General features: G+C 31.8%; 2 protein-coding genes across 4 annotated transcripts; both read left to right on the top strand.

Annotated features, from left to right (window-relative positions):
• Nucleotides 1-4,163: 4,163 nt before the first annotated feature.
• LOC111281776 (glutamate decarboxylase) lies at nucleotides 4,164-7,074 on the top strand. Of its 2 annotated transcripts, XM_022869437.2 has the most exons (6): nucleotides 4,164-4,705; nucleotides 4,814-5,018; nucleotides 5,387-5,802; nucleotides 5,890-6,143; nucleotides 6,261-6,313; nucleotides 6,425-7,074. In XM_022869437.2, the coding sequence occupies exons 1-6, from the start codon at nucleotides 4,620-4,622 to the stop codon at nucleotides 6,905-6,907; spliced, it is 1,497 nt and encodes a 498-aa protein (XP_022725172.1). In that variant the 5' UTR covers nucleotides 4,164-4,619; the 3' UTR covers nucleotides 6,908-7,074. The 2 variants fall into 2 exon arrangements, with proteins under 2 accessions (XP_022725172.1, XP_089616725.1); XM_089760599.1 differs by having other exon boundaries at nucleotides 4,306-4,705; nucleotides 5,890-6,313.
• Nucleotides 7,075-7,715: 641 nt separating this feature from the next.
• Nucleotides 7,716-10,496, top strand: LOC111281494 (uncharacterized). 2 transcript variants are annotated; one of them, XM_089760601.1, is made up of 6 exons: nucleotides 7,716-8,264; nucleotides 8,852-9,064; nucleotides 9,218-9,378; nucleotides 9,501-9,585; nucleotides 9,725-9,916; nucleotides 10,013-10,496. In XM_089760601.1, exons 2-6 carry the CDS (start codon nucleotides 8,977-8,979, stop codon nucleotides 10,291-10,293), a joined length of 807 nt encoding a protein of 268 aa, XP_089616727.1. In that variant the 5' UTR covers nucleotides 7,716-8,264; nucleotides 8,852-8,976; the 3' UTR covers nucleotides 10,294-10,496. The 2 variants fall into 2 exon arrangements, with proteins under 2 accessions (XP_089616727.1, XP_022725173.1); XM_022869438.2 differs by lacking the exon at nucleotides 7,716-8,264 and having other exon boundaries at nucleotides 8,330-9,064.
• Nucleotides 10,497-10,880: the final 384 nt, after the last annotated feature.

Here is a 10,880-nt window from a genome sequence, read left to right as displayed (position 1 = left end):
AAAAAATCATTGTGAAAATAACATTTAATATTAATTGTACAAAATTTTTTGTAAAATTAATATATTAAATTTAAAACTTAATTATACATATGTTTTTTTCAAATGAATGAAGGAGTTGTATTAATATATATATATATATATATCTTATATTATGAAGAAGTTGAACTTAAATTAAAACCAAACCATTGGCATTTTTATTTCAACATTGTGTGTGTTATTGTTATAAATTGGTGGCATATCAATATCATATCTTGAAATATCCATTTATCTAAAAAAGAAATTAAATTAAGAATGTCTATCTAAAAAAATATATAGGGAAGAATATAAAAAGTTGGGTATAAGAGTTTCGATTATAGTTTTAGTATTTTTAAAATTTTAGGACTTATTAAATGAATAAATGGTAAATTTAAAAAAATAGAGGAATTTGTTCCATTTTTTACAAGATTTTTAAAAATTACAAACTAACACCCCTTACATCATCTAAAGCTTCATTCATTGAAAACGTATAAAATAATTTTTTAATTTTCAACTGAAACCAATAGATATTTAGTCAAGTCATATTCAACTATATAATTTTAAGTTAATTTGGCTTATAATACAATATTTGAGATCCTTATGATTTGTCTTTCAATCAATGCATAGCCACTCAGCATAATAGCGCATTTGATTGTAAAATTTTATCGAGTAGCTTCCTAAAATAAACCACATTTATTAAGCTTATACTAATTAATATCTCGCAAAAGAAAGGAATTTTTTAGCAACATTACATTCAATATATATATATATATATATATATATATATACACACACACACACACACATACACACATATAAATACATAAAATATAAAAAATTCACCTTTAAATTATAAATTAGAAAAAAATTTATACTAAAATATATAGTTGATAAAATTACTATTTTAAAAATAGAACCTAACAATTGCATAAACAAAAATTATGAGTAAAATCTCAATAAACTTATAAAAGAATAGCAAGCAAGACTACAAAATAAATTTTTATAAGTTAATAGAAATAAAATTGTAGTAAAACAAAGTTGGAGAATAGTCAAATTCAAATTGTTTAATATTCTTTTTAGAAATACATTTGTATTTATATTACTATTAAAAAATTTTATCGTCAATGCATTAAGTAGTAACTATTACTAATTGTCTAATAGAATAAGTAATAAAAAAAACATAAAATTAATGCAATTTCCCTTCAAAATTACAAATTTTGAATTCTTGCCTACTAAATTTTTTGAAAAAGAAAACAAAATCTTTCCTAATTTAATTATATGATTATTGTCAACTCATTAAATGGCTCATTTTTATTTCCTTATTTACCACATTAAATTTCACTTAAAATTTCATAAGTAATAAGAAAATATGAAAATATATTCATGAGTAATTAATTTTTAATTTAGTTTCTTTTATTATCTATATTATTGACCAAATTAATTTAAACTTATTCAAATAAGGTAAAAATATTGAATATTTAAAATGTAATAAATTTAATTAATTTAGTTTAACTAATTATTTTTTAAGTAATAAAAATGTTATTATAAAAAATAATAAAAATGTTTTAAATAGATAAAATACATTTGTTAGAGAACACAATGATTTTTAAACCCGCCCATATGTCAAAAATATAAGTTATTTATATTACACTATTTTCTTTTTTATCAAAAGGCTTTGACTTTTATATATTTATATAAGATATAATTAAAAACTTTATTCAATTGGTTTATCTAATTATTTTGATATAATATCTAATAAGTTTGATATTCGAATCTCAACATATGTAATCTATTTTCTTATTCTTAAAAATTACGCTAATATTGACAACAAAAAATATTAGAAGAAATAGAATTAAAACGAGAGTATATCACTTACAATTATTATATTATAATTAATTAATTTTAATTTAAAATTATGTAAATTTCATATAGAGCTCATATTTACAGGTAATAAACCTATATATAATTGTTTATTATAATTAAATAATTATGGAATTATAATAAAAAAATTATAAATGAAATGCTCTAACTAAAACTGTGCTAATATTGAAAGGAATATAACTGCCTACAATTAACAAGATAAGATGGAATATATTCTTAATTCTTTGATTTCCTTTTTGTTTTACTATTTTTTCTACATTCTTACCAATTGTTTTCGTGTAAAATTTGTATTTTTGGAACTGGAAGAGGTTAAATTCTTTTACAGCAAATTACCGTGCTTTATTCTGGCAGCTTCTTCATTTTATCTTTATTTTGTCACGATTAGTCTATTCGTGACTAATTGCTATACTTCACGAATTTATTCGTGACTAATTCTTTGCATTCTTTTTTTTTTCTTCCAAACCGGAAAAATAAACCTGATTCACCATTGGTCCAGCAATTTTGGAATAAAATTATTAATTTTGTTTTATTTTACAATGTGATGTGACCTAGACTTCAATTTCTCTTTGTCAAAATTCTAGACCAAAGACTTGAGATCCTTTTGGAGTTAGTTTTTTTCTGTGGTTCAGGGCTAAAATGCGTCTATGTTCGATTAAATAAATCAACCTGTCGGTCTCAATTACCGACCTAACCGATTGATTATTATAACAAAAAAATTTATCTTTAATGAATTCGAAAGTGACTAATTTTTGAGATGTTACCTTATAATATAAAAATTTTAATGAAGTTATTGATTTTATCGAAAAAATATAAAAATAAAAAAATTTAGGGTGTTTTTTATAAAATATTTTTTTTCGAAATTTTTTATTTTTTAAAATTTGAGGTTATATATAAAAAATTTATCATTTCACTTATATCCGTCATTAAAATTTAAAAATTAATTTATTTAATTTATGTAATTGTTATTAAAATTAATAATTAATAAATTTAAAATTAAAATTTCAATAATTAAAATTATTTTTTATCTTCAAATTATAATTTTGTATAAAAAGAGCTTTCTTATTTCGTAATTAAGACGCATTTTGTTTATACTTGCCTAAAGAAAAAAGTTTTCAAAATTTTCAAAACTCTCGGGCAAAATCGACAGGGACAGGGTTGCTTGCCCCTTGGGAAGTCATAAAATTCGTCATGTTCCTCCATGTTCAGTGTTCTTCGGGGTGCTATTTGTTGGACTTGTTCCGGATCTATACATTGTTAATAAAATAAGCCATGACATCATCGGGATTGTGCCAGGCTCTTATGGATGTCAGTTGTTTTGATTTTTTAATGCATCTTTTAATCTTACTAACCTACCCTAAATCTGACCTAACTGATCATCATTAATAATCAAGCCAAGTCAATGGACAGCCTAATTGATTATAATTAACAGTAGCATAATTAAACCATGTTGTTTGGACTCCGAGAAAAAAGTAGATTAGACCTAATAATTCATCATAAAAGATTTAAATTTAAGTGCAATAAAAATATTTTATTTTATTTTTATAATCAATTTTGACGTGAAATATCTTTTCACAAATTCAAAGTCCTCATAAATCAATTTCGTTTCATGAATTTTTAACAGCAACTTGATTATTGGGATGCAGATTGATTCTCCTTTCCATCTCAAATTTTTTTATTTACTGTTTGTCTTAAAATATTTATCATGTATTGATTTTTAAGAAATTTTTAAAAAAAATTAATTTTAGTGTATATAATATTAAATTTAAAATTTTTTATACAATTAAAATTTTATGATTTTTAATGTCAAAAATAAAAAATAAAAAATTAAAATATTCAAAAAAATAATTATGAGATATCTCGGGAAAAAATAAAAAATATGAGATGGAGAGAATAGATGATATGGAAGGCAGGATCCCGGAAATTTGCTTTTTCTTTTTGTCAATTTCGAAGAACTGGCATAACATTCCATCGTCATGATTGGTTTTCACTTAAATAAAAAATTCTGATTAACACAAATCATGCACTAACTCTCTGTATTTTTAAATTCGACTTTGTCATTGAAATATGTTCTGGATGGGTATCAAGAAGAATAATATTCTTTATAATAACCTTTTAGGCCAAATATGGAAAAATAATTACTAAAATTCAACATATTTCTCCACGATAGGGGTAAGGTGGGCAGGAAAGTTCCCATACGTGGGAAACTGGGAATTAGCGAATTGGGCTATATGCTGGAAGCTTCCATTGTATTCAGATTTCTTTGCGTTTCAGTGGGTGGCTATTGGCAAGCCAATGAGCAGAAACATCCTACCAGGGTTCATAAGCGTCTAAACCGTGCTGCGATTGCTTGTTTTGACCTGTGCTGCTGACCATATATTGCCATTGTTTTGTTTGCAAGTAAAATACCCAACAAGGCTTTTTTTTTTTATTCCTTCAAATTCTAGACTCTTTTCTTTTTTGGACCAATAATTGGGAACTTAACAGGGCCAAATTTGGTATTGTAAGAGTGCTACTTGCTTTTAGAGGAATGGCCAAATGGGGTAAAGTCTTGCGTACTGATTCTACGCTGCCAAAGCCTCCCTATAAATACCAGTTGCCTCCCAATGCCTCCCTCACGAAGCAACAACAGCTTTAGCTTCATACAAACTTCTTTGATCTCTCTGTATTTTTTTTAGAAAATTTTATTCATTTTTATAGTATTTTGATTTCTTAATACATCAGCCATGGTCCTATCTAAGACAGCTTCTCAGACTGATGTCTCAATTCACTCCACTTTTGCCTCTCGCTATGTCCGAACCTCACTTCCCAGGTAATCCCATGATCCCAACTTTTGGATGCATAGCATAATATGTGGAAATCTAAACAGGCATTGATTTCATGGTGAAAAAGTGGATAATTTATACGGAAAATATTGCAGGTTCAAGATGCCAGAGAACTCAATACCAAAAGAGGCTGCATATCAGATTATCAACGATGAGCTGATGCTTGATGGGAACCCAAGGTTGAACCTTGCCTCTTTTGTTACTACCTGGATGGAGCCTGAATGTGATAAGCTTATAATGGATTCCATTAACAAGAACTATGTTGACATGGATGAGTACCCTGTCACCACCGAGCTTCAGGTATAATACATATCCCTCTGACTCTCTCCTCTCTTCATGTTTTAGTTTTTTCCCCCTATTTTTAGCAAATTTCTTTCAACCTTTCTCATAAGCTCATAGAATTCAATTTGTATTACAAAATAACAAAGATCCAAAAGACGTTTTGGTTTTTGCCACAATAAATCAAGAAAAAGTGAAGCAGCAATTCAAAGAAAAGTCTAACGCTTGAATCGTCTTTGCCTCTTTGGTCATAGTGTCAATCCAGTTGTAACGAACAAAAAGTCTAGGAATAAAATTTGTTTTACCATCATAATATAGGAAAGAAACATTATCCTGAATCCTGTAAAATTTTCAGATTACCAAAAGGTAAAAATGTACTTTTGATGCAGAATCGTTGTGTGAACATGATAGCACACCTTTTCAATGCACCACTTGGTGACTCCGAGGCTGCTGTTGGAGTGGGAACAGTTGGGTCATCCGAGGCAATCATGTTGGCTGGCCTTGCATTCAAGAGAAAATGGCAGAACAAGCGCAAGGCCGAAGGCAAACCTTATGACAAACCCAACATTGTCACTGGAGCCAATGTTCAGGTTTGCTGGGAGAAATTTGCGAGGTACTTTGAAGTAGAGTTGAAGGAAGTGAAGCTGAGGGAAGGTTACTATGTGATGGACCCTGTAAAAGCTGTGGAAATGGTAGATGAAAACACCATCTGTGTTGCTGCTATCCTGGGTTCCACCCTCAATGGAGAATTTGAAGATGTCAAGCTTCTAAACAATCTCTTGGTAGAAAAGAACAAGGAAACTGGGTACATATCAATTTTGCAGTAACAGATTTTAAACATTTGAAATATCAAGTGCTAAATTTAATTTATCTCCGATTATCTCTTCTGCAGATGGGATACCCCAATTCATGTTGATGCAGCTAGTGGTGGATTTATTGCACCATTCTTGTACCCTGAGCTAGAGTGGGACTTCAGGCTTCCCCTTGTGAAAAGCATTAATGTTAGTGGCCACAAATATGGTCTTGTCTATGCTGGAATTGGTTGGGTTATCTGGAGGAGCAAGGAAGACTTGCCTGAAGAACTTATTTTCCACATTAACTATCTTGGAGCTGATCAACCCACATTCACTCTCAATTTCTCCAAAGGTGACTACTCCAATCCAATTTCCTTGATGCTCAAACTTTCCACGTTTTTTTTTTCCTTTTTTGTATTGACAATATACAGCAAAACCAACACTAAACTTGTGTATTTGTTATCTGCAGGTTCTAGCCAAGTCATTGCTCAGTATTATCAACTAATCCGTTTGGGTTATGAGGTGAGAACCTAGCTAGTTAAGGCTTGTAAATGCAAAATTTATTCAGTTGAGTTCAATAAATTTTGTTTTCAATGTACCAACTAATGTGATGCAACGATGTTTTAACTACAGGGATACAGAAATGTTATGGAAAACTGTCATGAAAATGCTATGGTCCTGAGAGAAGGATTGGAAAAAACAGGGCGCTTTAACATTGTGTCGAAGGACAATGGGGTTCCTCTGGTGGCCTTTTCTCTAAAGAACAACAAGCAACATGATGAATTCGAGATATCTGAGATGTTGCGGCGATACGGTTGGATTGTGCCTGCCTACACCATGCCAGAAGATGCTCAGCATATCACTGTGCTCCGTGTTGTCATCAGGGAAGACTTCTCCCGCACCTTAGCTGAGCGTCTTGTGCTTGACATCCAAAAGGTGCTCCATGAGCTGGATACCCTCCCTGCAAAGGTCAATGCCAAACTGGCTATGGCTGACGAAGAGGTTGGCATAAATGGCACTGTCAAGAAGACTGCTATTGAGACCCAGAGGGAAATCACTGCTTACTGGAAGAAATATGTCAGCGAGAGAAAAACTAATAAGAACAAAATTTGTTAGAACTTGTTCTAACCCCATAAACAATTTTCATCCGAACTTTTTTATTTTTAGTATTTGTTTTGCCTTGTTTTTCCCCAATTATTTTCCTGGCTTCAGCATATTGAGCAAATGAGCATTGTCAGTCTGAGTTGAACCATTAATCATTAATGTAATCCTTTTCTTTTTTCTTTTTTTTGTAATTCTGAACCTCTCAATGAGAGTTTTTACTTCAACACATATCACATTACACATTTTAGAAATAGAGATATCACATTCAATTACTAAATATGAGATTATCCCAAATGATGAAAAAAGGTCTAAAACAATTGAAGACGCTTCCATTGCTTCTCAATCGACCATCTATAAAATTGCATCATATCTGAAATTGTCAACAAAATTCTATAGAATCCATAACTTTTCCCTTATTTTATATCAAATGCCATCATAAGCATTCCTAGGCTGAGCTGAAAAACCAAGATTAATATATATAACAGAAAGCTTCAGCCCAAAAAAAAATTCTAAATCAGATAAAACCACTAATTATCAATCAATTTGCATTCATAGAGGCTACCAAATGTCATCATTAGTAGCTTCCAAACAGAAGCCTAAAAATTTCCATGTTTTCGCTGCTCCAATCTGATGGGATTTAGCTTCTAACAAATATCTTTATTGCAGAGTTGGAGAAACATGTTATGTTCCTCATGCCCCTTCTTTGCGTTGCTTGCTTTTGTGTAGGAGATAAAGATTTCACCTGAATTAGGAGAATTTGAGATTCTAAAATGATAAAATGGGGAAATTGATTAATTTTTTACTTACAGTTACTTGTTTGGAGATTGCCATCCACCAAATTCGAGTGTAGGCTCAATATTTCAGTCCTACAAGGAGTTCATCAATTGCAACCAAATTTGGCTTTTCACTCTGCTGGTATTGTTCTTGTTATGGTTGGTTGTTGCAACCAAACGATCGAGTTCCATGGAACGTTCGGACCATGGATTATATCTCAAAACATGTCTCCCCATGTTTATCCGCAGATATATCCATCAGTTCCATCAGAAAGAACTTGCATGGATTATTTTCATTTGCTCAACATTGAAACAGGGCCCAACTCCAGGAATCTAGCTGATCTTCGTCGCTATGATCCTCTCAGCAGTGCTCTATATTTTTTTTATACATTTGAGATTATCAGAAATTGAATTTTGATTATTGAAACTAAAAATCCAGTACAGCTATACTCGTTGTTCACATACAGTTGTGACGATCTTGACGTACAATAGTCCGTAGCTCTAATCCATATGACCCCAAAAAAGAGAGAGACACAAGAGAAGCTTGTTCCACATTCAGATCAAACATCAATCAGAAATTCCACACGAAACAAATGGTGAGTAACACACACCTAGACTAAGTTTTTGGACCACCAAACTCCAACAAAAAAAAAAAAAAAGCTTTGGACCCCTGTTTGTCCTACATCAATTCTTCATCTTCTGCTTCTTATTTGTTGCTGAAATGCTGCACATTATCAATGACCCCACAAGCATGCCAAGTAGTGGGCCCTATATCCACATAATGGTGAGAATGTGGAAGCAAAAATAAAAGGAAAAGTTCCCACAAGGAGAAACGGTTGGTAACCATATCAGAAAGAAGAGAAAAAAGAAAAAGCTGAAATTTGAATTATGTCTAGCCAGGTTTTCTTGTCTGTTTTTTACTCTCAACAATCCCTTTGCTTTTTCGTGAAAAACAGCAGCATATGATATCATAATTTTTGCAATTATTTGGTCCCCATGTACCAAAGCCCACATAAATTCCAAACCCCAGCAAAGCAGAAGAACAGAGACCCAAAAAAATTTGAAAAAAAAAAGCTTGATCCCTTAATATATTTTCCTTATCCCAAGAAACACACACTTTGTTCTCTCCATGGCCGTTGACTGACTCTCTGCTTCCTTGTACCATCATGTAATTGTCACCCAGGTCACTTCTTCTAGCACAACCTAATCAAACCATTACAATAAATACAAGTATAGAACCATTTTTTTCCATGATTTTAGCTCCGTAAGACAACATCAGCCCCAACAAAAACGGATGAGCTTTACTCTATGGCTTACTCTAACAGCAGCCTCCATAGCGCTTCCCTAGGTTGGGATCTTCAAAACCTTGGAGTTCTCAACGCAGACACGTCTTTAGGTACAAAACGTCTTTTATATATTTATTGTCTTTGAGCCTTTCTTTCACTGTTGTTTGTCCGGGATTGTTCTTTTTTTTCTTGGATAGGTTTAAAGTCATATTTTAGTTTAAAACGGGTTTAACCCATTTTTGTTCTTCTGCATGCGAATGCAGTCATGGATGGAACTGCCCCATTTTTTCCACATCTAGACTCTGATTTCTCTTCTGGGTATCTGGAAGATGCGTTACTTGAATTCAGTGAACGGTCCAAACGAAGGCGCCTGTTATTATACAGTGATCATGATCAAATCAATGGCTTAAATGATCTGGCAAAGGTAATTTTCGACGCTTTTTGTTTTTGTTCTTCTTTTTTCAAGCAAATAACGTGATCTGAATTTGGCTAGCTTTAGCAAACCATTTCAAAGAAATACTGACTGGTTCCACTGTTATTATGCAGAGCTACTGGAATTCTAGCTGCAACAGGGGCCTTTCTGAGAATTTCAGCTGCATGAGCCAGTTAACAAGCATTAATGGAGTTTCAGGTAAAGTTTAAAAACACTCCATGTAGATGTACGCACTTTTTGCCATCAAATCATTTAAATTCACTTGACAATGTTGAATGTTCTAATAATGTTCAATATGGATTTTGTTTCTTTATTTTTCTATTACCACAAACTTTAGATGACCCACTGAGCACATCAGTAAGCAGTGATGAAGCAAACATTGTTACAGAGATGAAAAAACCAGAAGAGGCAATACCAGGCAGCCCTGGAGCTCTTGATTCATCATCTTCTTCTTACAAAGGATCAGTGAAGACCAGAGCAGTTTTTAACAAAGACCCCCAACTTTCCACTGACCCCATTTCTTCTTCTGGTAAATTGATCTATTCCACTGACACAAAGGAAATCCTTAGTTTTTTATTATTATGTTGTTTGTTGTAACTAACACTTATTTTTTGACGTGTTTAAGGAAGTAACGATAAGAAGAAGAAAAGGGTGATAACAAGGGTTGTTTATCCATTTGCATTAGTGAAGCCTGGTGGGATTGAAGGTAACATGACCCTAGACGACATTAATCAAAGGATTCTAATGCCACCAACAAGGCCGGTGAGGCACCCAGTAGGGGAGTTTGCTTGTAGGCCATGCATATCTGCCAATGGTCCTGGCCTTTCTGGAAAAGCTGTAGTGGCCCTTACCAAAATACACACTCAAGGGAGAGGCACTATCACTATTATTAGAACCAAAGGTTAAGGAATTTTAGTTTATTGAAATATGATACTGCTTGCTCTTACTTCAGCATAGCTCATGCTTTGTTTGAAATTAATTGTATAGGAAGAGGGCTGAATGAATCATGCATGAATGTAAAATAGTTTACTTTTTTTCACAAAGCACATTTCAATCTCGAACAAAAGAAGAAATTATAAGTATTGAAATTTAAATTTTAAATTTTTAAATGTTATTGTATGAATTAATTAGATTAAGTATAGGATTGTAGTTCACTTTTTTACACCATACTATTTCTACTATTAATTGTTGGATTTTGATACTTAAATTAGTTTTGTACTTTTATGAGAAAAAGATTTGCTCTTTGAATCAAATGGAACGTGAAGGGGAAGCAAGAAAAAAAAAAAAGAAGGGTGAAAAGAGGAAAAGAGAGAAAAAAAAAAAAAGGAAAGAAAAAGCCATTCGAAATTGTTGTTTCCAATTTTTGATTGATCACAAAGGACACCAGCCAAAGCGAATGGTTTCTTTATGGTCAGAATAATCCTGAACCTTGACCCAGGTGTGAAGGCAATTGTGCTTTGCCAGATTCTGTTTAATTTCAAATCATCCAACAT

Source organism: Durio zibethinus, chromosome 5, assembly GCF_047325235.1.
Source record: "Durio zibethinus cultivar Kanyao isolate XHJ-2024 chromosome 5, ASM4732523v1, whole genome shotgun sequence".
NCBI classification, from domain to species: domain Eukaryota; kingdom Viridiplantae; phylum Streptophyta; class Magnoliopsida; order Malvales; family Malvaceae; genus Durio; species Durio zibethinus.
This window is presented reverse-complemented; position numbering and strand designations above follow the sequence as displayed.